General features: G+C 41.9%; 1 protein-coding gene across 1 annotated transcript; it reads right to left on the bottom strand.

The window, feature by feature from the left end:
* Positions 1 to 6,385: 6,385 nt before the first annotated feature.
* Positions 6,386 to 20,893, bottom strand: LOC134537970 (uncharacterized). Its single transcript, XM_063378988.1, has 19 exons — positions 20,860 to 20,893; positions 20,409 to 20,468; positions 20,045 to 20,104; positions 19,925 to 19,984; positions 19,683 to 19,742; positions 19,441 to 19,500; positions 19,321 to 19,380; positions 19,201 to 19,260; positions 18,959 to 19,018; positions 18,595 to 18,654; positions 18,475 to 18,534; positions 18,355 to 18,414; positions 18,113 to 18,172; positions 17,627 to 17,686; positions 17,385 to 17,444; positions 17,265 to 17,324; positions 16,781 to 16,840; positions 16,539 to 16,598; positions 6,386 to 6,441 (listed from the first exon to the last, which is right to left on the bottom strand). Exons 1-19 carry the CDS (start codon positions 20,891 to 20,893, stop codon positions 6,386 to 6,388), a joined length of 1,110 nt encoding a protein of 369 aa, XP_063235058.1.
* Between the last annotated feature and the right edge of the window lie 5,794 nt (positions 20,894 to 26,687).

Raw genomic sequence — 26,687 nt, forward strand, 5'->3', positions numbered from 1 at the left:
TCTGGTTCTTCCAGTTATAAAATACATATTTCATTAAAAACCCAATGTAGCAAAAGGCAATGATCGAAAAAATATGTTCCCTCAATGTTATTTAATATAAGTTCAGCTTGTAATTGTTATGATTTCAAGACTGTAAGATTTTGAGGATACTATGAATTATAGGATAAGATTACATATATAGAATGGATAATCTGCTTGAATAATACAATTTTAATACAATGGTTGAAAAGATACATTTTTTGGTTGAGCTAAGTAGGATGCATCAAAAATGGAACATTGTGATATCCTGCTTGATTGGTCATGGTATGAAACATCAAGGAAAGGAACACTGTGACACTATGCATAGTTGCGATTACAAGGATACAATGATATAATGATTTATTTGGTATGATAGGATACGGTAGGATACTGTATAACACGATTTGCATGATATGATTGGCAGTATACGATCGATAGGGTACGGTATGATACAATGGGATGCAATAGAATATGTTAGTTAGGATACGACTGGAAGGATACGATTAGTAGGATATAATAGAATACGATTGGTAGGAAACAGGAAAGGCTATGGTTGGTAGAATAAGATAGGATTGTGTTGGTAGGATACAGTAGGATGCGATTGGCAAATTATAAGGTACGATAGGATACGATAGGTAGGAAACAGTATGATAGAATTGGCAGGAGTCGATAAGATACGATAGGCAGCGATCGGTCGAATAGATTGATTAGATTGAATATTATATTATTGGCAGGATACAATAGAATATGACCAAATACGATCAGTTAGATACAGTAGGATACGATTGGCAGGATTTCTGGTAAGTAGTGAGCCTGTAACTTTTTAATGGTTCGGTGGTTTCTTCTAAAGTTTAGAATATGTACTGCATTATGCTTAGTCATGGTGAGTTTAGTGACTATAAGATTCTTTGATTATGCATGGTGTAAAATCATAATATTTTTCTGGAATTCGAATATTTTTGGTGTACAAGCTTGCAATACACTTTATAGTAAACGCTTAGTTCATCATATGTAGGCCTTTTGTAGGTCTGGCATTTCGGACCTTTTATATCATATGTTTAAAAAGAGGTATTTAAGTAACCATAAAACATGTTGAGTTTGACTGCACATTAAGAATCATGGTTCGAAAATGCTTGGTCTATGCGCCTAAAATTTGAAATGACTGTTTAAGACATAAAAAGTATTGACGAAGAAAGCCTTATGGTTCGGAAACGCTTGGCCTATATGCTTGTATTTGGAAGTCTTGTGGTCGTTAGGTGCTCTGAATACGTCTTCCTGATAGACATAAAGATATTGAGCAACATATTTATTCAGCCAGGCAGTTATATTGTACAGAGTCCTTGTTTTAATTAAAGATAATTAAATAAATATTTTTCGAAATAATTTAATTTTTTGCATTGACCAAGGAACTAACCCGGGACGAAAATCGATCAAGTCATCAATATACCATCGGCCATTTTTTTAAAAGTTTTGAGGTTTTTAAATTTTTTGTTTGATAACTAAGAATTATCCAGATGGCAACCAAGATGGACGACAAGATGGTGGATGATTTTGTCTGGTGATTGACTCTACTACACTTGAGCGGGTAGTTAATAAAATAATATTATGCGAATATCATTCTAGAATATGTGTATAATACGCGACACTCTTAATAGCAACAATTAAAAACAACGAAGGCAGCTTTGCCTCCAACAAGTGCTGCTTTTACTTCTTAATATCAAAAAAACTACAATTCTGATAATGTGTTATACATATGTTAATTAATTCTTAGTCTAATATACGTCTCGATGGCCATGCAGTCAAAGACGTAAGCTTTCTATTCCATATATCCGACTTATGATTAGAATCACCTCCCTTCCAGTTATTTTATAAAAATAAAATTTCATATTCTGTAAGTGTCATAATAACACTTATAGGCAATAGACCATCAACATTGCATGCATGTAACATAGCGAGACTGTCGCACACAAGAAATAAACAGTAGAAAAAAATATGACGAACATGACGTCACACAAGATTACCTCCAGGAGATGAATACAATATGGTGGACATTACATTATCCAATATGGCGACCTCAATCTGATGAAAACAAGGTGGCGACCTATAACAGACGCAAACAAAATGGCAGCCTCCGGCAAACAAAAACAAGATGTTGAAATCAAAGCTGGCGGCCAGGGGTCAAAGTCAAGGTCAAGGCCGTCCAAAATGGCCGACGGTTGTAGGCTAGTGGCTCTACACTCTACACCCTGCGCTCGAACATACATTTCTATACTACTGACCTAATTGTTTTGTATGGTATTCCTCTACGAATGTCTTTGCAGTCATTAATTAAATCTTCAACGGCACGAATTTGCTATGAATTAAAGTACACCTTATTTCTTTTTTTATAAATATTACAGAATTTTTAGTGGTTAAATAAATAAATTTTGTTGATAAAAATCATCCACTGTACATTTTGTGTAATTTCTCTATGGCCACCACACTGTCATATAGCGCTATCCGTTTTGCTTTTAACTCCCATTCAATATATGACCTTGTCTTCAGCCCGGGCAGCGCTGGGTACTGCAGCTAGTATAGATATATAGGCCTAATGAAAGTTTTATAACTCGTTTTAATTATATTAAATGTTTCAAAAATATATTTATTAAAAATAATTAAACTTCATTATATATCAACATAAGAATCAACATGATATGAGAGTATATGGTAGTATACAATCAGCTGGATACAATAGAATCACGCTGAATTTAAAATATTATTTTCCACAGTCACATGATATTATGATTTTTGAGCAGTTTTTTTAAATAGTGTGGGTTGTTCCGAAGCTGTGCACACCGCGTGGACAGGGGCCTTAAGGGGCCCGCCTCCTCAGGGGTGTATGTGTGTGAGTGAGGCGGGATGATAAGCACGACGCTCGCTGGTGCTTCTAGCGCGGTGTCTCCTCTGGACTGGCGCGCAGTTGTCTCGTCGTCACAGGATAACTGTGAAATTTGAGCGGTGACCGTAACATTATATGGCCGAGAAATGAAGATAAAGGTGTAATGCAAGTCCCTTAAGTGCTTTCAAGAATCTGTACTGGTTGTTTTACGCCTAAAAATTACTCTGAAAATATGCGTTTTACACATTTTAACTCTTCTAAAAATATGGTTTCAACACTTAATCCGAGATCAAAAGAATACTTTTCAACCCTCAGAGAACTCTTAAATTCTTTTCGTAAACAGATCCCACTCGGGTATCTTGAGTAATTTTGAAATCGCATTGTTTGACCTGAAGCTCTGCGCACCGTGTGTGCCCGGGTAGGCGGGGGCCTCAAGAGGCGACCCGAGTCACCTGTGTTCAGCTGAGGAGGCCTCCTGAGCTGCTCCTGCGCAGGGAGACGGTGTGTTGTTTGTGCTCCCTCGTGTCAGGATCATCGCTGTGGGGCGGGCCTGTCTCCGCTCGGCAGACCGATCGTGCCCTGGCTGTTCTTAATCATGTTTTGTTATTGTCGGCCCCGGCCGGATTTATGGGCGCACGCCGGCTCGTACTTTAGGAGGCGACTGCCAGCCACTCGGAGCATCTGATAGCGCGCTTCCCGTAAATTAAAACAACCAATGTTCCCCCAACCAACCCCTCCAACTCCTTTTGGAACCGGGGCCGTTGGCGCATTTGTATGGAACTCCACCTCTCGCGCTATTGAGAATTGTATAAATGTCAAAATTAAGCAGGTACTGACACTGACGTATTTAGCGTCAAGTATTCCCAAGTTATATCACCTGAAAGTTGTCATTTAAGGAATATTTTTATCTTAAAGTGGCAGTCCATTTTTTTGTTATAATATAAAGGTATATGTCACAATATGTATTGTTAAAAAATAAATAAGATTTTTAACATTATATTTGTACCTCATAACGATATTTGTGACATAATTTACTGCCGTAGTAAATTAAGCTACATTTTAAGTCATTGAGATAATTTTGTAACCAATGTTCTACTCAAATTCAAGTTGAAAATTTGTAACAGGTCACTTCGTAACCCGAAAGGCAAGCACCATCTACATACACAACACACAGATATTTTGTCACTTAAAACTAGAGACCGGAAAAATTCGTGAATTCATTTCGCGAAAGGCTAAAATACAAATTGTTTCACCTCAGTGCTGCCTCTGCATATTGGCTCACAACTCACCTGGATGACTCTGGGCCAATGAGAAACGCCCGAGCAAAGCTTTATCAAATCACAGGTTTCTACGTTGGGACGTCTCACAAGACAGAAGCCAATCAGTGGGCGACATTTGACCGAGTGAATGTAGAACTATGGAGTTCATCCTGCAGGTCATTAAACCCGCGAATTTTTTCGGTCCCTACTTATAACACTGTGAAAATTAATTTGGTCTCGTGAGCTCCGAGTTGCATAACGTTCTGAAGACTGACACTGGTCTAGAAGCTTCGAGGGATAACGGGTGTCCGCAGACCTGGTCGTCACTGGCCGCTCTCGAGAGAGACTCGGACAACACGTCAGCTCCGCCGCTGCGTGGGTCTCCATAGGAGCCACGGACATTTGTTCTTTTCAGTTATGTCAGACAGGCAAGTGGGAGGACAAACAGTGATTTTCCTATAGACTTGGATATTTTTTATGACGTGATAACGTCTTATAAATCGATGAACGCCAGCTGCACACACGAAAAAGTGTCCCATTACTCACATTGTTCCGTTACGCTGTGTCCCGTTACGCTCATTGTTCCGTTACGCTGTGTTCCGTTACGCTGTCGGCGAGTGCAGTACTAATAGGTTATGTTACAAATGACTAAAAAATTATGGTGATTCATATAATTGATGATAGTTATTTGATTACAGTTTATTTATATGAAAACTTGTTCATAATTATATTTAAACTTTATAGCTAAACGCAAGTTTTTAAATTTAATTACAAGTCATCTAGATGTGAACTGTTTCGTCGACTGTTTATAAAGTGAAGTGAAAAGTTAATGTGGTTTTCATTGCTTATTACAACAATAATTTCGGCAATAAAGGTTAATTATTCTTGCATTTTAAAAATCTGATTACTAGTATAATTTCAAGTATTTATTCTTTTGTTATTAAAATAAAAATTATTCAATTTTATTTTCATAAAAGTATGAAATTATTTCATCAATGTTTTGTTATGACGTTGTCACGTTAAACTATCGTCCGACTTTACATGTAAATAGGTTCACACCTCTAAAAACATCGATACTTCCCCAAGCAACTGATCCCGTTAATGCATAATCCTGGTTAGAAAAATTATGGGTATTTTACATGCCAGACACTGTTACCAGTGCCTAACATGGGTTCCGAGAACCGGGAAATAGATTCGCCATTTCCAATCGCGGCATGTTACTGGAGAGTGCCCGGCTAGGTCGAGAGGTTGAGGAGACCTATCCCAACTTCGGCCCCACCGAAACACCCCCAGCTCCGCCGTCCACCCCCGGACCTCCTACAGAGCCAGCCCCCTCTGTGGGATCTGAGTAGCAACGACACGGAACCATACCTCTTACATCCCTGGGACCCCTCGGTCACCCAGTTACTCGTGATCCAGCTGAGGCCTATCCAACCTCTACTAGCTCAGCAGGCTAGTACCCGAGCTTAAGTAGCTCAACACTTCCACTCGTCAACAGGGCGGGGACCCCTCGGAGTGTTCTCCAAGCATAGGAGGACCACTACCACCACGTTTTCCTACTCCAATCCTGATCCTGAGCCATTAGAGGAAATCTCAGCAGGGAACTATCACAGTAAAGGATTAGTCCCGTGGCACCCTTCATCTTCAGGTATAGTGCTTTCCCAGGCAGCCACATGGTGGCAGAGCACCCCCGAATCCGGACATGGATGTCCTTGGGATCTTCAATATCAGCATATCTCCCACCCGAAGATTACAGCTGTGCCAGAGCCCGGGTAGGTAAGGTAACACCAAACCAAAGATTGCCTTAATTACTGTCCCTTAGACGATCCACCGCCCAAAGGTTACAGCTTTGCCAGAGCCCGGGTGCCCGGACCGGGAGCGAATCCCCGCCGCGCTACCACCCTTCGCTATTCCATATGCATCTTGGATTCTTCACGTTGAATCCGATGTTTTGAGACACCACCTAGGGTTTGGGGGTCCAAAACTCCCCAGTGGATTTTCTGCAGGAGCAAGGCGTAGTCACCTACCCACAACTTACTAGTCCACCAGAATTCCCGCTCCGACATACCGAGGAAGTCTGAGGAGTGGGCACCCCCGGCATTTCCCATATTTGTTTAAACACTGGCGCCACGAGAAGGCTATGGGTTGCCGTAAGCGGGAGAGACTATATATTCGCTTCACACGCCCTTTTTGGATCTTGCTGAGAGCATCACTCAGATACTAGAGCCGACTACAGCTCCGACACGTCATAGGTCCACTCTTCATCCCACTGGGTCGACGGGTAACCTAGTGAGACGCAAGACCCTTAAGCCTGCCGTCCGACTTTACAGACAACAAATTTTTTGATATTTTTTTGACACTCCAAGATGATTCTTTTGAGTTCACTCAGTTCCAGAAATTAAAAAAAGGACGCCAATTTTCGAAGATCCCTACAGAATATGTTACGTGTGATTTCCGTAAATTCAAACGGAATTTTTTTTAACAGTGTGTACGTGCTGCATAGATTCAAACATCCCATGGTGCTACACGGAAGTTGAGCATCAAATAATTCAAACTGTTTTTTTATACATTGTAATTATTTTTGTATTATGTGAATTAAGTTACAGTTTAAAAATAAAAAAAAATTATGATAATTATGAAAATTATTTAAATTCAACACTTTAAGTTAAAATTTCCATGTTAATGGAAGCAAGGGATTCTATTATATAGAAATAATACATCCATGCTCTCTCCCCGGTATCCCGCAGGAAATAAATAATATTCACTCATTTAAAACACATTTGTATGTGTTTGGCAGCTTTAAGGCCCAAAGTTGTAACTTCTTGAAGCAGAGAATTTATCCCATTTCAGATTCTTTCAAAAAACTGAAAAAAATTGAGTGCACGAGGCAGCAAGACCGTTAGTAACCGCTCATTTCAGAAAACTCTCACATCCAAGCGGCAATTTTTTAAAACATTAATGATGTAGACATAGCATATTAAACACTTTTTCTCAATAATTCTATATATAGGTACCATACAGCATTCCTGATGGTATGTATTTAACCATTATTTGTTTTTACGTAGTATTTATTATGAGTCCTTGTCTTCAAAATTTTTCTTAATTTTTTTGTAGGCTACAGTAATTATTCAAGTAAATTATAAATCAAGAAAGATAATTTTTTTTATCATTTGTTGCGTTACATGTGCTGTTTGAACATATCATTGCTAATATGTTGCTGTTTTTTGTTATGTATTTAGTTCTATTTGCCATATTTATTGCTTTCTCATTGCCAGGCGAATAAAAAAGTTTTAGAAATATTAATTAAATTAATTCTTGAAATAATTTTTAAATAAATATAGGTCAAATAATTTTTCCCAACACATAAAAGAAAATTATTTATTTAAATTAGAAGATTTTACTACTATAGTTGACGTAATATCTTAGTTATAACAAGTAACTAGCGCGAAGATAGCAGCATTATGAGTGGAAACATGCAATAACAAGCCGAACGTGATATGAACTTTGAGAACAAGTAAAAAAAAACTGATTTTTTGGTCATTGTTTTACGAGAGCTGAACCAAATAACCAACGACTCTATGAGAATAGCCGAACAGACGTGCGCAGTGCAAGCAGAGTGTTTGCAAACTGTTTCTGAGACGTGCCAGACCTGAGATTAGGAAAGTGACCGTTCACTGAAGTTCTATCCACTCATTGCGACGGTCGTGGAGATTGAGGAACGGGCGTCGCGATGGGCGAAGCAGACAATGTTGGTACCAGAGGGCCACGCCTGCTGAGCGCTGGGGTCACGGGGCGGTCCTCGTACCAACAGGTTCGTGCCTCTCTCCTTCTCTCCGTGGCTGTCGCTAACAATGGAGCGGCGACACTTTTAAGCCTCAAAGGACCACGTATCAGACATGCTGATTTTACCTGAGGCACCACACTTGATAACATCTCCATTGTTTGCTAAGGAACACTTCGAGCCACGGGAATGACGAGTGTAACAAAAGAAGCAACACAATTTCCATGGATTATCTTTTATCTCGATCATTCTACGTTTACTCTTTTGGGTATAAATAAATAGACACTTTCGAAAGTTTCAGAAGGCATAGATTTAAAACCTTTCCACAATATTTTAAATAAAATCTAGTATCGTAAATAAAGTTTTGACGCATTATCACATTACTATCGAGGCTATAAAATGCCAATTATTCAAAAATATTTTTTTTCCAAACAAAGAAATTGTGTAAATAAAATAATTCTATATGGCGTACATTAAAATCGTGTTGGATAAATTATAAAAATCTGTAAACGTTTGAGGGCAACACAATAGCATGTAGTGCAACAGCATTAAATCATAGCTATAGCTTGTTGAGTAACTGGTGAATGTAAGTCATGATACATTCTGGAAAATACTCTGGTATGGTATAATTTATATTCTATGAAAATTATCAAATCAAGCATTTAGGAATACGTTAGAGCTTTATGATATGTTAGAGATAATTGAAACCATCTAGGCTTTCATTAAATATTTTTTTTTTTTACATTCCATGGCAAGGATTTTTTATGGAAATAAAAAATAATAATTTTAATCGAGTTTAGACAGTGTTAGTTTTTAAATAAATAAATAATTTTATCTTTGTTAAAATGATTTTAAAGTAAAAATACAACATTTTAAAATTAATTTGTATGTACATATGTAATTTATTGTCATAATATTATATACATAAATTGTTTAATTATTTATATAACTAAATAATTATCATTTAGGCATTATACAATGATTATAATTTCAAAGTTACCGGGTTTATAAGCACTTGACAACAGAATCGACATTTAAGGACATACTCTTATGTTTTTGTAAATATATTTAGTAAGCCAAAAAGATTTTTACGATTTCGAAACTAAACGCAGGGTCATCAGGAATTATTGTCGTCATTGTAAGCTGTTATTATATAATAAATATTTACAGGGTACACACGTATTACATCTAAAAATGTCAACTGAGTTTTAGTCTTAGCTTAAAAATTTCGGTATGGGTTCCATTTGAGCTCTGGTGATGTATAGACGCCATTCAGTCTCAACCATCACGCTTTCTAAGCACTAGGACCAACTTTCACAGTTGTAATTGCTGAAACGGCGTTATCTTCTCAGCGTACTCAAAGGTTTTAATGTATCCCAGAGAAAAGGTATGTAATGTTTTTGACGTGATAACGCCTTATAAATCAATTAACTCCAGCTGCACGCACGAAAAATTGTCACGTTCCACCTGAGCCGAGCGTGCAAGAACCGGCCAACCACCGTGCAAGAAAATCTTCTATAATATCAAACAGGTTTAAGCGGGCTTTTTAACTAATTGTTCGTGATTATATTCAAACAAATTATCTAAATTAAATTTTCAAAAACTGTAATAATATTTGGAAATTAAAAAGTATGCAATTTTTCATCAATGTTTTCTTATGATGTTACCACGTAAAATTATCGTCCGTAAACCAACTTTACAGACAACCTTCTTTTCTTGTGTGACACCGAGACTTAAGTGGGAGTTTGTGCTGGTACATGATTTTAAATAACAAACAATATTTAAATAACAAATAAACTTTAAAAACATAAGCATTATGAACTGTCGCCTCCCGGGCGCATGTCTGCCATGAACTATGCTCCATTGTCTCACTGTTTATATTTTGAGAGCACCTTACAGACACAGTACTCCATGGACCAAGTATCAAATAACGGGTAGTGGGGTTACACACATGAAATCAGGAAGTCACGGGAAGTATTTTCATATTAATTGTTAAGTGTATTTTAATAAACTATTTGTAATACGTCAGTAATTACTACGTGTGTTGTGGTGTATGCACTCCTTCATAACTTTTATTTTGTATTGTTGTTTATTGCGAATGTTACGTTAGGCACTTAGGCGCACAAATATAGACCAATCCCAGCCGGCGCCGGTATATAAACGCCAGATCCCGTTTCTTCGGGGAGTTCCTCATGCCTCCAAGGACTGAACCTTCGACACTCAGCAGTATATTTAGACGCCAATTTGGACTCTGTGAACTTAGAAACTTTGAAATAGCAACTGTCTTGGTTTTAGGCCTAGGAACGCGCAGCATCTTATAGCCAAACATTCAATATAGGGTAGGCTGGGATGCGTTATAAGACTGTGCCTGTGTGTGTGTGTGTGTGCGACGCAACAAAAGTCGTAAGTCGCTACGCCAGCCGTCCTACTTGTTTTCGCTATGCCGGCAGCTGTTTCCCACCGCAGGTAACAATTTTTTGTTACGCCATTGGAGGTCATAAATAGAGGCAGGCATTTTTCGCGAATAAAGTTGAACGCCTATTAAACTGCAACAAGGTATACGCGCACCAGCGGTTTCTTCCTTGTGATTGGCGGCCGTCTGCGAGAGAAGTAGTTGCCTTATTTGGCTGGCCACTCAGGACACATTTGCTTCCGCAATGAATTACTGTGATTGGTGTTTTAACAATCGGCATGTACCTGAAAGAAACTCGCCCAATCACTAAACACAGACGATGCTACAGTGTTTTACCTATCAGCTAGTCTCGGAATATTTTCGCGAAATATGCATGGCCCTAGTCATAAACAATAGAAAGCAACCATCTAATTTTCCCCAACGACGATCTTTGTCCAATTAACATTTTGTAAAAAAGCCATTGTTTGCCAACACTGCAAATATCAGTCTAGTTTGGCCCAGTGATTTTTTTGAATAGATTTTGTGCCTACCACTGGGTTACTGTTAGCCGGCAAAATTTATAATAATAGAAACTAGAACCCTGAGAAAGTTTTAACGTGAAGAATATAGTTTTGTGATGATACTAACTGTTTTTGTGAGAGTCCAATTTTACTTCCAGTTTTTTTAATTTGTATTCGTCTGACACGTTTTATTGAAGAACTGAACTATAGTGTTTTGTTTACAGCCTAAGCAAGCCTTATTTACACTGTAAGCTGTCATCTATCTAATGTTATTGTTTCGTCAGTCATAGGTTTTGCCAGATACCCTGTCAGATTTGGTATTTGTTTACTTTGGAAAACGTATTATTCTGGTGCAATGTAAAAATCTATAAAACATCAGTATTTTGGGGCGAATTGCATCTGCTCATTGGTTACTGACTCGCAGCACCTGTTAACTGGGATGCTCGTGATTCGATACTTCTTTTGTTTACATTTTTTCATTGGCCCAGAGTCCGTCATATATACTGTGGCCCAATCACCGAAGCAGAAAAAATGCAAACTTTTTGGATTCTAGCCTATCGTGAAATGAATGCGCGAATTTTTCAGGTCTCTAGCTATAGGTAAGTTTGTGTTGTTTTTGTTGATTATACTTGCTATTGCAGTACTTGTGTTTTACGTGGCTGAAATGGGTTTACTGATGGATCAGAATCCAATACACTGCCAATACCACAATACAAACAGCAGTGTACACAATACTACCACGACTGTGTTGTGCGACACAGCACCCCACACTACAGCGGAATATATCACCGAGTTGCAGGCTGCATACGCAGCCATACACAACATAACACGCTACTGCTATCTCAACACGAGCATTACCCACACAACAGTCCATATCATTTGCAGTGCAGTAACATTGTCAGCGACTTTGGTAAACTATTCCTGCAACATTTATCTATTGCATACGCCCAACGTTTTTAGTTTTAAATCTTACAAGTATTTTCAATGCTATGAAATATTCACAACTGCAAATTTTCAGGACAATCTGTATGGATTTAGAAATCTGTACGTGTTTATAATTCTGTACGGGGCTAGGAGAAAATATTTTATAATTTTTAGTCCGTTTTAAAAACGTGGTATATCAAAATTTGGGTACACGTACTTCTGTAAGCGTGTAGAAGTTATACTTACTTGGTATAATAAAAAATAACTTTAATTTTAATGCAGACATATTAATAGATATAATGCATTACAGTGACTGGATTGATATTATAAATACAATTAAAAAATTATTAATTCAATAAAAATAATATAAATAAATACTCAGTTTTTCAATATTAATATAATCATGTGTTGAAATTATTATTTAATTTTGTAAAATATTTAAGAAAAATTTTAATTATTAATGAAAACCAATAAAAACTCTAAATTTTCATTTTAATTTAATAATAATTTGTTGAAAAATAATGTAAAAATGTGTAGTTTTAATGCAAATAAACATAACCTCTCTTATATAAATACACTGGATAAAGTTTATAAACATAAATAATATCACTAATATTAACAACATATTAATTTGTTTAATTATATGGACCAGTATCCAATATCAATCACTAAAATATAAGATTTAGACACACATACATAATTTTTATTTTTATGTTCCCTTTTAAAGTTATACTTTTTTAGGCGCGTTATGAAAAAAAGATTAAAAAATTTTTACGATGCGCACGCACACGCAACGAAATTTTCACAGGATGAAAGAAAAAGCTACATACAAATATTTTTTGTACATTTAAAGCCTTTACTTCAGTGACTGATACTGAATACTGGTCCATATCATAAAAAAACATTTATTTAATGTTAATATAAGTGATATAAATATTGTTTATAAACATTTTCAAGTGTATTTATATAAGTGAGGTTAAATTTCCGTTTGTCAGGATGCTAGTAAGCTTCCATTGTCGCTGGCAGGAATTTTCTGTGGAAGGTTTAGCAGTCTCCTGGCCATTTTCATGGAAGTGTTTGTGATGTTATGTTTTCCCATACATATAATTTATTTGCATTATAAATTGTACATTATTGCCTTATGATTTAATAAATGAAAATTATTAAAAAATTTGAATAAAAATTGGTTATATTTATTAATTTGTATTATTAATTAAAATGTACTAAAACAAATAATTAATTTTATACATGTGTTTATTTTAATACTGATCACGGAGTACTTATTTAATTTTTTTTAATTTGATTGAATTTATACCTTACCATCCGTATTTATAAAATCACTCCAGTCTTATTATTATTTTATTTCTATAATTTTTTTTGTATGCAAAATCAAATATAGTTTTTATTACGACATGTAAGTATAACTTTTAACGCCCGTACATAAGTACACACACCCTTTTTTATATTTACCCTTTTTTTGATTTGGTAAAAATTTCTTTGGATGGTGCGCGCGCAGCGTAAAAATTCACTCTAGTCATTTTTTTCATAACGCGGCGAAAGAAGTATAACTTCGAAGATGTTAATATTATTATTGTTTTCTACTTTTTAGTCTTGTGTGTTTGAAATTTCGCAATTGATTTTAAACATCGTAATGATATTAGGACATAGACATTTGGCCAATTTAGGTTTATTTCAGTTTCTATTTACCTGATCACATCTGAAATAGAAAATTATTATTCCTCTCAATAATATAACAGTCCGTTTAGTTGTTATTTTCCTGGAAAATAAAATATTGTTCAAATATGGCTGTCTTGAGTGTGTGCGTGAGTTGAATGTATGCGTATTGGTCTATCCAAATCATCACCAGATGCCTCTGTCAATTCTTTTAAAATCAGTGGAGCAAACTGTGAGGCCTTCCACCCACCGACAAGTAGAGAATCCAAAAGATCGGCAAATGTTGTCTCACCTTGTTGTTGGATGTTTTACTTCAAATACACAAGGCTGAGTCTCCACAAATGAGTTTCCACAATATTAACTGTTATTTATCTGTGTATATATAAAATTGGATGTTGTTATGTATGACGATAAACTCCGACACCGTTTGGCATATCGCCATGAATGTTGGCATATCAAAAGGGTTTTTTTTGGTGGAGAAGGTTTTTATGCTATGGTTTTTTTTTTGTAACTCGTCGCTCGATGGCGCTGCAGCGCATCAACTTCAAAACCGTTCAACAAATCGCCAAGGGTAAACAGAAAAACATAGTTGATAGACCTACAACGAACAGTAACTTTGTGTCATTTGTCTATGTCCACTACACTGTCATATAGCGCTATCAGTTTTGCTTTAACTCGCGTAACAAATATCACCCTGTGTTCAGCCCGGGCAACTCCAGCTACTGCAGCTAGTGTTATGTATAAAAAATGTATGTTTGTTTGGTATCCAGTTCTGATATATGTTCTAAGCTATCTCCAGCATATCAGGAAGTTAGTTTTAATCAATTGCAAAATTTTTACCGAACAATCAAACAAACAAGAATGCGAGTTATAAAAACGTGGTAAAAATGCCCTACATTAAAGTGTACCGAGCTAAGTCTGAAACGTTATAATTTAAATAACATTTAAATTTCCCATACTTGCCTATCCATTATTAGTTTTTTTATAATAATAATGTTATGGAATCCTGACAATTGTTGGCTATTATCTAGTACTTTTTGCTGGATCTCATTTACACGTACATATTTAAGTGTATCGACGTCAAAAAAATATCATAAAAAATATTAAAGTTAGTTTATTTCTTTAAATCATTTTTTTGGCGTTTTATATTTCTTTCGAGAACATCCTTTTTCTTTATTTTGCTATGCAACAAATTACATTTTTTTCTTTGACGAACACGTGTCATCTTACTTACGGCCTGAGGACTGGAGATGATAATAGAAAACTATTTCTCAGTATTCCAAATCACCATATTCACCGGTTGGGCAAAAGTGGAAGGGGTATGTGTTGAGAATGAACAATAGAGCAGTTAAATCCCGCGCAGACAGTAGTGATGAGAACTGCTTCGCTGGCCCTGAGACTTCTCCAGGGGTCACCATTTTTACTTAATGTTCTTGTTGAAGTAGCCTCTACTCCTTGGAAGGAGCAGCAGCAACCGATATGCCATTTTGATTCCAAAAACGTTTAACACACAACTATTTTTAGAACCGCTTGATTGAAAAAATTCTGCTTCATTAAAGCGTGGTTTATAATTTAAATAAATGCTTGAAATTAATAGCGACGGGCTGCTTAAATTATTTTCTAATGTGAAGTTATTAACGTGTAGTATTGAAATAAATTTTAGGTGAATATAACTGTCGTTATACTTCTAAAAAAAACACAATGGTACGGCATTTGAAAATATGTGGATGTGGGATCTCATTAACGTAGGTAAATATTCAATAAAAACTATACACATTACTGTAACGTTAATGAAATATTTCTTTTTAATGATCTGTTATGACAGAAACACCACATGTAACACGGGAGTTAAGTTCAGAAATTGCTTCACCATATTAAAAATACGTTTCCCCTTGTTTATGAGTAAGCATTGAAACGAAATTATCAAGGCCTTACTGGTAACAGAAAATGTTTCATTTTTGCCTGAAAACTGCCTGGTTAGTTTGTGTTCACTTTAGCCAGCACATTTCCCATTCGGACAATCTGTGGGACGAGCCGTTAAGAAGGTTGGGCGGAACACGAGGACGTCATCTTTGTTTTGACAGTTTATTTGTAATATAAACTTATCTTCGGCTTATAATGAAAATTTATAATCGCATTGAATGTCTCAAAGTTAAAAAAAAAGGATACTTGAATATGAAAGTGGGGGGTTGCAACAAATATTTCCTCCCTTTAATTCATTATTATTCAATTAGATTTTGTGAAGGACCACGTTACTGATCCAGCCATCTTGATAACGGTTTCCCTTGGTTATCCTAAACCACTCCAATGCATGCTGGGATAGATCCTACTGTTCCCACTGTTCCGTCTTCTTCCGCTGCGTTTTTCCTTATCCACTGCCTCGTTGTAAACGAGAAGTTAAGACATAAAAACGTAATAATAATATCAGAAGTAATTTTTCACAGTAAGATTTAGGTAATAAAAAATAAAAAAAATGTCAGATCATAAAAAGACGACAAATGAAAAATATTTAACTACTAAAAAAGTGTTACAGCTTTAAAATAACTTAGCTGTTCCCACATGAAGTTGTATTATGACGTCTCATTTGAGGCCTGAAAAAATAATGTGGGCCATACAAACAGTTGAAAAAATTTGTAAATTTGAAAACGATAATAATTTTTTTTTAATTATAACAGGTATTTATTAAAACTTGATTTTTTTGTTGAATAAATTGGAGATATTATTAATAAAAAGATTAAAAAATTAGCGCATTAAATATAAATAAATAAAATATGTACCAGATATCGTTATATTTGTCAAAAACGGATATGGTTACAATATCGAATTTTCTTGAGTGCGCAGAGAACTAGCCTACTGGTAAGTTTCGGGCAAGATTACTGTCAAAAGAGTGACTGTGACCTCTGCTGCGCCTGAAACATACAGCAAGGGTAAGACGCCGGTCAGAAGAGGGATCGGTGACCTAGGCGCGCGCGTGACACAGCCAGCAGGGGCGAGGCGCCTGTCAGAAGAGTGACTGTGACCTCTGCCGCGCCTGAAACACACAGAAAGGGTAAAACGCCGGTCAGAAGAGGGACCGGTGACCTAGGCGCACGTGACACAGCCAGCAGGGGCGAGGTGCCTGTCAGAAGAGTGACAATGACCTCTGCCGCGCCTGAAACACACAGAAAGTGTAAGACGCCGGTCAGAAGAGGGACCGGTGACCTAGGCGCGCGCGTGACACAGCCAGCAAGGGCGAGGCGCCTGCCAGAAGAGTGACTGTGACCTCTGCCGCGCCTGAAACACACAGAAAGGGTAAGACGCCGGTCAGAAGAGGGACCGGTGACCTAGGCGCACGTGACACAGCCAGCAAGGGCGAGGCGCCTGCCAGAAGAGTGACTGTGACCTCTGCCGCGCCTGAAACACACAGAAAGGGTAAAACGCCGGTCAGAAGAGGAACCGGTGACCTTGGCGCGCGCGTGACACAGCCAGCAGGGGCGAGGCGCCTGTCAGAAGAGTGACTGTGACCTCTGCCGCGCCTGAAACACACAGAAAGGGTAAGACGACGGTCAGAAGAGGGACCGGTGACCTAGGCGCACGTGACACAGCCAGCAAGGGCGAGGCGCCTGCCAGAAGAGTGACTGTGACCTCTGCCGCGCCTGAAACACACAGAAAGGGTAAGACGCCGGTCAGAAGAGGGACCGGTGACCTAGGCGTGCGCGTGACACAGCCAGCAGGGGCAAGGTGCCTGTCAGAAGAGTGACTGTGACCTCTGCCGCGCCTGAAACACACAGAAAGGGTAAGACGCCGGTCAGAAGAGGGACCGGTGACCTAGGCGCACGTGACACAGCCAGCAGGGGCGAGGTGCCTGTCAGAAGAGTGACTGTGACCTCTGCCGCGCCTGAAACACACAGAAAGGGTAAGACGCCGGTCAGAAGAGGGACCGGTGACCTAGGCGCACGTGACACAGCCAGCAAGGGCGAGGCGCCTGCCAGAAGAGTGACTGTGACCTCTGCCGCGCCTGAAACACACAGAAAGGGTAAGACGCCGGTCAGAAGAGGGACCGGTGACCTAGGCGCGCGCGTGACACAGCCAGCAAGGGCGGGGCGCCTGTCAGAAGAGTGACTGTGACCTCTGCCGCGCCTGAAACACACAGAAAGGGTAAGACGCCGGTCAGAAGAGGGACCGGTGACCTAGGCGCACGTGACACAGCCAGCAGGGGCGAGGTGCCTGTCAGAAGAGTGACTGTGACCTCTGCCGCGCCTGAAACACACAGAAAGGGTAAGACGCCGGTCAGAAGAGGGACCGGTGACCTAGGCGCGCGCGTGACACAGCCAGCAGGGGCGAGGCGCCTGTCAGAAGAGTGACTGTGACCTCTGCCGCGCCTGAAACACACAGAAAGGGTAAGACGCCGGTCAGAAGAGGGACCGGTGACCTAGGCACGAGCGTGACACAGCCAGCAGGGGCGAGGCGCCTGCCAGAAGAGTGACTGTGACCTCTGCCGCGCCTGAAACACACAGAAAGGGTAAGACGCCGGTCAGAAGAGGGACCGGTGACCTAGGCGCGCGCGTGACACAGCCAGCAAGGGCGGGGCGCCTGTCAGAAGAGTGACTGTGACCTCTGCCGCGCCTGAAACACACAGAAAGGGTAAGACGCCGGTCAGAAGAGGGACCGGTGACCTAGGCGCACGTGACACAGCCAGCAGGGGCGAGGTGCCTGTCAGAAGAGTGACTGTGACCTCTGCCGCGCCTGAAACACACAGAAAGGGTAAGACGCCGGTCAGAAGAGGGACCGGTGACCTAGGCGCGCGCGTGACACAGCCAGCAAGGGCGAGGCGCCTGTCAGAAGAGTGACTGTGACCACTGCCGCGCCTGAAACACACAGAAATGGTAAGACGCCGGTCAGAAGAGGGACCGGTGACCTAGGCGCACGTGACACAGCCAGCAGGGGCGAGGCGCCTGTCAGAAGAGTGACTGTGACCTCTGCCGCGCCTGAAACACACAGAAAGGGTAAGACGCCGGTCAGAAGAGGGACCGGTGACCTAGGCGCACGTGACACAGCCAGCAGGGGCGAGGCGCCTGTCAGAAGAGTGACTGTGACCTCTGCCGCGCCTGAAACACACAGAAAGGGTAAGACGCCGGTCAGAAGAAGGACCGGTGACCTAGGCGCACGTGACACAGCCAGCAGGGGCGAGGTGCCTGTCAGAAGAGTGACTGTGACCTCTGCCGCGCCTGAAACACACAGAAAGGGTAAGACGCCGGTCAGAAGAGGGACCGGTGACCTAGGCACGCGCGTGACACAGCCAGCAGGGGCGAGGCGCCTGCCAGAAGAGTGACTGTGACCTCTGCCGCGCCTGAAACACACAGAAAGGGTAAGACGCCGGTCAGAAGAGGGACCGGTGACCTAGGCGCGCGCGTGACACAGCCAGCAAGGGCGGGGCGCCTGTCAGAAGAGTGACTGTGACCTCTGCCGCGCCTGAAACACACAGAAAGGGTAAGACGCCGGTCAGAAGAGGGACCGGTGACCTAGGCGCACGTGACACAGCCAGCAGGGGCGAGGTGCCTGTCAGAAGAGTGACTGTGACCTCTGCCGCGCCTGAAACACACAGAAAGGGTAAGACGCCGGTCAGAAGAGGGACCGGTGACCTAGGCGCGCGCGTGACACAGCCAGCAAGGGCGAGGCGCCTGTCAGAAGAGTGACTGTGACCTCTGCCGCGCCTGAAACACACAGAAAGGGTAAGACGCCGGTCAGAAGAGGGACCGGTGACCTAGGCGCACGTGACACAGCCAGCAGGGGCGAGGCGCCTGTCAGAAGAGTGACTGTGACCTCTGCCGCGCCTGAAACACACAGAAAGGGTAAGACGCCGGTCAGAAGAGGGACCGGTGACCTAGGCGCACGTGACACAGCCAGCAGGGGCGAGGCGCCTGTCAGAAGAGTGACTGTGACCTCTGCCGCGCCTGAAACACACAGAAAGGGTAAGACGCCGGTCAGAAGAGGGACCGGTGACCTAGGCGCACGTGACACAGCCAGCAGGGGCGAGGTGCCTGTCAGAAGAGTGACAATGACCTCTGCCGCGCCTGAAACACACAGAAAGGGTAAGACGCCGGTCAGAAGAGGGACCGGTGACCTAGGCGCGTGCGTGACAAAGCCAGCAGGGGCAAGGCGCCTGTCAGAAGAGTGACTGTGACCTCTGCCGCGCCTGAAACACACAGAAAGGGTAAGACGCCGGTCAGAAGAGGGACCGGTGACCTAGGCGCACGTGACACAGCCAGCAGGGGCGAGGTGCCTGTCAGAAGAGTGACAATGACCTCTGCCGCGCCTGAAACACACAGAAAGGGTAAGACGCCGGTCAGAAGAGGGACCGGTGACCTAGGCGCGTGCGTGACAAAGCCAGCAGGGGCAAGGCGCCTGTCAGAAGAGTGACTGTGACCTCTGCCGCGCCTGAAACACACAGAAAGGGTAAGACGCCGGTCAGAAGAGGGACCGGTGACCTAGGCGCACGTGACACAGCCAGCAGGGGCGAGGTGCCTGTCAGAAGAGTGACAATGACCTCTGCCGCGCCTGAAACACACAGAAAGGGTAAGACGCCGGTCAAAAGAGGGACCGGTGACCTAGGCGCACGTGACACAGCCAGCAAGGGCGGGGCGCCTGCCAGAAGAGTGACTGTGACCTCTGCCGCGCCTGAAACACACAGAAAGGGTAAGACGCCGGTCAGAAGAGGGACCGGTGACCTAGGCGCGTGCGTGACAAAGCCAGCAGGGGCAAGGCGCCTGTCAGAAGAGTGACTGTGACCTCTGCCGCGCCTGAAACACACAGAAAGGGTAAGACGCCGGTCAGAAGAGGGACCGGTGACCTAGGCGCGCGCGTGACACAGCCAGCAGGGGCGAGGCGCCTGCCAGAATAGTGACTGTGACCTCTGCCGCGCCTGAAACACACAGAAAGGGTAAGACGCCGGTCAGAAGAGGGACCGGTGACCTAGGCGCACGTGACACAGCCAGCAGGGGCGAGGTGCCTGTCAGAAGAGTGACTGTGACCTCTGCCGCGCCTGAAACACACAGAAAGGGTAAGACGCCGGTCAGAAGAGGGACCGGTGACCTAGGCGCGCGCGTGACACAGCCAGCAGGGGCGAGGCGCCTGCCAGAATAGTGACTGTGACCTCTGCCGTATAGGACACGGCCGGCACGGTGTCACGTGATTGCGGGTCTGTTCCGCACTGCCGCGCAGGGGTCATCGCGATGCGTCGGCGCATCCGGGGGGAGGGGAGAGAACAAAAGCCGTGACATTCATAATTTAATTTATTTGGCTCTGGAATGAAGTGAGGCCGCGCGATAGCTCGCGGCCGCGCGCGGCGCGATTCGGCCATCGCGGGTCGCGGTCGACGCAAAGTGCCATTATTATGGCGGGTAATTGACCCGTGGCTGCGCGCAGATGTTTACGAGCCGAGATGAAGGGCAGCGGCAAGGCAGCCATCCTGGACCAGGGGGGGACAAGGGGGGGAGAGATTGAACGGTCCCACGCGGCGCAGAGGTTCAAGAGGGTAGGAAACACTGCCCGATCAGGGAGATTATGCCAGGCTCGCCTCGCCTCGGTAGGGAACGAGAAAACTTATGAGCGGAAAATAAAAATAAAAACGGTGATTGGAAGTAAAATATCTGCGATAACCCGCGCGGGCACTTGTTTGTACAAAGCCCCGCCTTCGAAGGAAGTATCAAGATCCGGCGCGGTCACGCTCGGGAGGATAGGTTTCATGAAACCTTCACCGGTATTCCACTCCGTCTTGTGCTCGTTACCGGAGGAATTCCCCTCCGCGGCCCGCGTCCGGGCAATCAGTTAACCTCTGGGCGTGCGCCCGAACCCCTCCCTCTTATCACACCGCGCTGCCACCCGGGGTCCGGTCTGCGCGTCCTGCTCTCATTTGCATAGTTCCCACGCCTGTCCGCGTGTTTCCAGGACCTGCACGCTGTCCGTCAATACACGTTACAAATATTCACTACTTTTTTTGTGTTAACTTAACGAGCTATACCTAGAGACCCGAAAAATTCGCGGATTCATTTCACGATATGCTAGAATCCAAGCAACTGTACCTTTATATATTATTGCTTCTGTGATTGGCTTACAATTTATCAGAAAGACTTTGAGCCAATGGAAAACCTTCAACCAATAAAGTATCGAATCGCAAGCGTCCCAGTCGACAGGTGTCACGAGTCAATAGCCAATGAGCAGGTGGCATTTGCCTGAGTATGTAGGAGGTTGCGGAGTCTATCCTAGAGGTCATCGAAAGCACGAATTTGTCCGGTCTCTAGCTATACCTATAACTGGGGACCGGAAAAATTCGCGTGTTCAATGACCTCTAGGATAGACTCGATGATCCTCTATGTACTTGTGCAGATTACACCTGCTGATTGTCTACTGACCCGTGACACGTGTTAACGGGGAAGCTTGTGTTTCGATACTTCTTTTGTCGAACGTTTTTCATTGGTCCAGAGTCCTTCAGATAAACTGTTGCCCAATCACTGAAGCAGCAAAAAAGGCAAATGTATTTGGATTCTAGTCTATCGAGAAATGAACCCGTGAATTTTTCAGGTCTCTACCTATAACTAGGGACAGGAAAAATTTGCGGGTTCAATGACCTCTAGGATGAACTCCATAGTTCTACGTACACTCGGTCAAATGCCACCCACTCATTGGCTGCTGTCTTGTGAGACGTCCCAACGTAGCAGCCTGTGATTCGATAAAGTGTTTCTCATTGGCACAGAGTCATACAGGTGAGTTGTGAGCCAATGGCAGAGGCAGCACTGAGGTATAACTATTTGTATTTTAGCCTATTGCGAAATGAATTCGCGAATTTTTCCGTTCTCTAGCTATACCTTTAATCAGTCAGGGTTTCGAAGATCAGAATTATCTGACAGTTAGCTGTAGTTCTCCGAATGTAGACCACATTCGCCCGAACACACACACATTACTTCTGATATTAACACCAGCTCAGTCAATAAGTGGGAGCAAATACACTGGAAGACCAAACAGCACAGTTCCAAATTGCTCATTTGACAAACGTGGCGTTGTTGTTGCACCAGTCCGACAGATGGCACAATACCATTATAGGTGAGCTGTATCAAAAATTAATTTGTTTTGGTAATTAACGTTAAAATTTATGATACTAAAAATATTATATTTTTCAAAAACATTTTTGTTACTGGTCAATTATGTTGCCAAACTAATCCTATATTACCCAATTTCCAAAAAGAAGTGAAGGTTTTTTTTTGCCATGCAGTGTTATACACTATGTAATTATGTACTAATAAAATATTATTGCATTGTTACGCCACGCCCCTTTGTTGTTGGTAACACGTTCGTATGTGTTGGTAGCAAAGAGCTGTCAGATGGGGAAAAAATAATCGCATCTTAACGAGTTAAATTCGGAACCCACTCTTGCGGCTCTAAGTGTGCCTTACATTGTCCTGAGCTTCAAAAACATCCAAAAACCCCAAGCTGCTTCACTCAGAGTTTCCTAGAAATACAGTCGTAAAATCTGTGACAAGCTACTTGTTTGAAATTTGACTGTTCTAAAAATCAATTCGAATGGTCTAAGATGCCTCCTGCCACTCTTGTTCTGTCATTGGTGTTTGTAAACACCTTCGTAGGTTGTCAATTTTTGTAAATACCTTCATAGGTTATAAATGTTTGTAAATAACTTCATAGGTTGTCAATGCTTGTAAGCATCTTCATATATTGTCATTGTTTGTAAATACATTCATAGGTTGTCAATGTTTGTAAACACATTCATAGCTTGTCAATGTTCGTAAACACCTTCATAGAAAGTCAATGTTTATAAACACCTTTAAAGTTTGACAATGTTTGTAAACTAACACTAAGTCTGATATTTGAGAAATATCCCTTTTGAGGACCATTAACAAGTTAAATGACACTGGCTATATCTTCGAGATTTTACAGCGCCCGCGATTCATATCTACATATTCTTGTTTGCAAGCGCTTTAAGGCAATTAATAAATATCTCTTTTTATTAATTCTTCAAAACTTGATGCTTTCTTACAACCTGTAGGTATTTTAAACATAAATTTTAATCTTGCGCTAATACGAGGCACACATGGAGTGTTAAACGTAAGAAACATAAATTTTATAACATAAACATTACGAACTGTCACTTCCACGCTTATGTCTGAACCAAACAATGCTCTATTGTTCCAGTGTTTACGTTTTGAGAGCATTCTACAGGCGCATTACTCTTTGGACCCAGGTGAAAATAACCGAACGTGGGGTTACGCATCTGTATAAAAAAGCCGCGGAAAAATTTTTTGCCTAAGATATGAAGTGCATTTTCATTTGACCTTTTTTGTTATACGTCAGTAATTAAGACGTGTGTTGAAGAGTATGCACCACTGCATAGCTTTTGTTTTGATTGTTGCTTATTGTTATTATTACGTTTAGAGCCGCTGGACCAATCCCAGCAAGGCGTTCGTACGCAGGCGCCGGTATATAACCACAATTTCCCGTTTATTCGGATAGTTCCTTGTGCCTCCGCAGCTGTTACCTGCGGCGCTCCGCAGAAGAGTTCGGTGCCAGTTTGGACTTGGCGATTTTAGAAAAATTGAGATTGAAACTGCCTTATGTATAGAGACCGGAAAAATGCGCGGGTTCAATGACCTCCATGATAGACTCCACTATCCTCTACACACTCGGGCAAATGCAAACTGTTCATTGGCTGCTGACTTGTGAGTCGTCTCGACCGAGTGTCTGTGATTCGACACTTCTTTGAGCGAGGGTCTCTAATTGGCCCTCATTACTCCAGATTAACAGTGGACCAATGGCAGGAGCAGCACTAAGGTATAATTATTTGAACTGTAGCATATCACGAAATGAATCCGCGAAATTTGCAGGTCACTACTCATCATATAGCCGAGTATAATTTCAGGATAGGCTGTGCTGCGATATAGGACCGGGTGTGTGCGTGAGCGCTACGCAAGACGCAAGAGTCGCTTCACCGCCATCCGTCTTGCGTCCCCTATACTAGCCGTTATTTCTACGACGGCGCATCACAGGTAACGATACCTAGAGACCGGAAAAATTCGCGCTTTCGATGACCTCTAGGATAGACTCCACAACCTCCTACATACTCAGGCAAATGCCACCTGCTCATTGGCTATTGACTCGTGACACCTGTCGACTGGGACGCTTGCGATTCGATACTTTATTGGTTGAAGGTTTTCCATTGGCTCAAAGTCCTTCTGATAAACTGTAAGCCAATCACAGAAGCAATATAAAGGTACAGTTGTTTGGATTCTAACATATCGTGAAATGAATCCGCGAATTTTTCCAGTCTCTAACGATACCTCGTTACGCCACTGGAAGTCACACATATAATTTAAATGTCATAATCTAAATTATCGTCGCAACGATTTGTGTTGAAGTAACAATTTATAAACAAATACTGTATAAATCAGTTTAGTCAGACCAGTAAGTTGTCATGGGACTAGATTTTACGCCTACCACTGGGCTATTATGTACTAGCCGGACAAATTACAATATTAAAATAAAGAACCCTGAGAGTTCGTTTAAATGTGGATAATATAGTTTGTGGAAATAATAACAGTTGTAGTATAGTGTCCGATGTAAATTCCAGCTTTAATTTGCATATTTGTCTGGCACAGATTATTTAGCCTGTTTCATTGAAACACCTTACTCTAGTGTTTGTTTACATACTGAATGAGTGAGCCTATTGACATTAATATATGTCAATCATTAATTGTGGTTTTGTCAGTCTCATACTTTGGCAGGATACCTTGGGAGCTCTTGTGAATTGTTTTTTTCTGAAGTCGAATATTCTGAAGCCATATAAATATGTAATTAAAACCACCACTCTTTGGTTTATTGTAGCTAAGTATTCCTGTCTCACTCAAAAGTTTTATTACAATATATAGGAGAGTGTGTGTTGTTATTAGTGTTTATTATTGCCATTGCAGTACCGATGCTTTATATGGCGGAAGTGTGTATACTGCTAGATTATTGTCACGTGGCACCTAGCCGGTGCCACCACCATTTCTGTCACGATTCACCTTCAGAGGGGGGGGGGCGAGAATCGTAGCTCTTTATATAGAAACAACTCGCTTGGCATCAACTAGTCTTAACTTCATAAAATACTTTACTGTACCTAGGATCATAGGTTCGTCATCCCGTACAGGATGTCTGGTGAGAGCTGAACTAAGGAGATTTTGCAAAATAACATAATACTTAATTAAAATTATTTTATTCTTAAAGTCAAATACTCAACATCATTTTAAAGAACATTTAAATAGCGGGATTACAATTTAAAACAATAATCTCTTTACTTCCTTAACGATTGAACGACCTTACAAGAGAGAGAATGAGAGAACTTCACTAAACACTTCCCTAGTCCTTCCGAATACCTCAAATCATAATTAATACTTAAAATTAAAACAAAGATAAGTCCATACTCACATTTTCCGAAAAGCCTTTCTTGATCGATTACTTTAAAAAAATAACGTAGGGGCCTCTCCTGCCCTTGAAATCCCGAACGAACATTACATTTTAAAAACTATGACGCGTGACCCCTGACGAGGGCCATAGCCTCCGCCCGAAAGCTTGACGACTACATTATGACCTAACTTAAATTAAACGACTCGTGGCCTCTGGCGTCGACCATAGCTTCCGCCCGAAAGCTTGAATTCCTACATCACGAACGAACTAACAACTCGTGACCACAGGTGAGACGCATAGCCTCCGCCTGAGTGAGCCTGAATTCCTACATCACGAACGAACTAACAACTCGTGACCACAGGTGAGACGCATAGCCTCCGCCTGAGTGAGCCTGAATTCCTACATCACGAACGAACTAACAACTCGTGACCACAGGTGAGACGCATAGCCTCCGCCTGAGTGAGCCCCGAGTCACCAATCACTTGCGCTTAAATTCGCGCGCCCTGCCGCGCCTAGCATAACAAAAGCTCGTTATTGAAGTCAAATTTACTAAACAACTAACCAGAACATCTGGGAAGACTACCCCCCCTCTTCCCCAATGTGCAGGCCACACCGCGCGGCTTGTTACGACAGCGCGCCCCAGTAACTGCGGCCCGTGGCTGCGCCAGCGCGCGGCCAAACAAACAAACAAAATTCTGCAAGCCCGCAGCGCGCCGCGCCGGCCCCGTGCCCCAATTACATGGTCACGCCACTTGCGCTGACGAGTGAACAGAGCAGCCAGCCCAGAGTCCCGTCAGTAAAGTCCCTAAAT

The sequence above is a fragment of the Bacillus rossius genome, chromosome 12, assembly GCF_032445375.1.
Source record: "Bacillus rossius redtenbacheri isolate Brsri chromosome 12, Brsri_v3, whole genome shotgun sequence".
In the NCBI taxonomy this organism is placed as follows: domain Eukaryota; kingdom Metazoa; phylum Arthropoda; class Insecta; order Phasmatodea; family Bacillidae; genus Bacillus; species Bacillus rossius.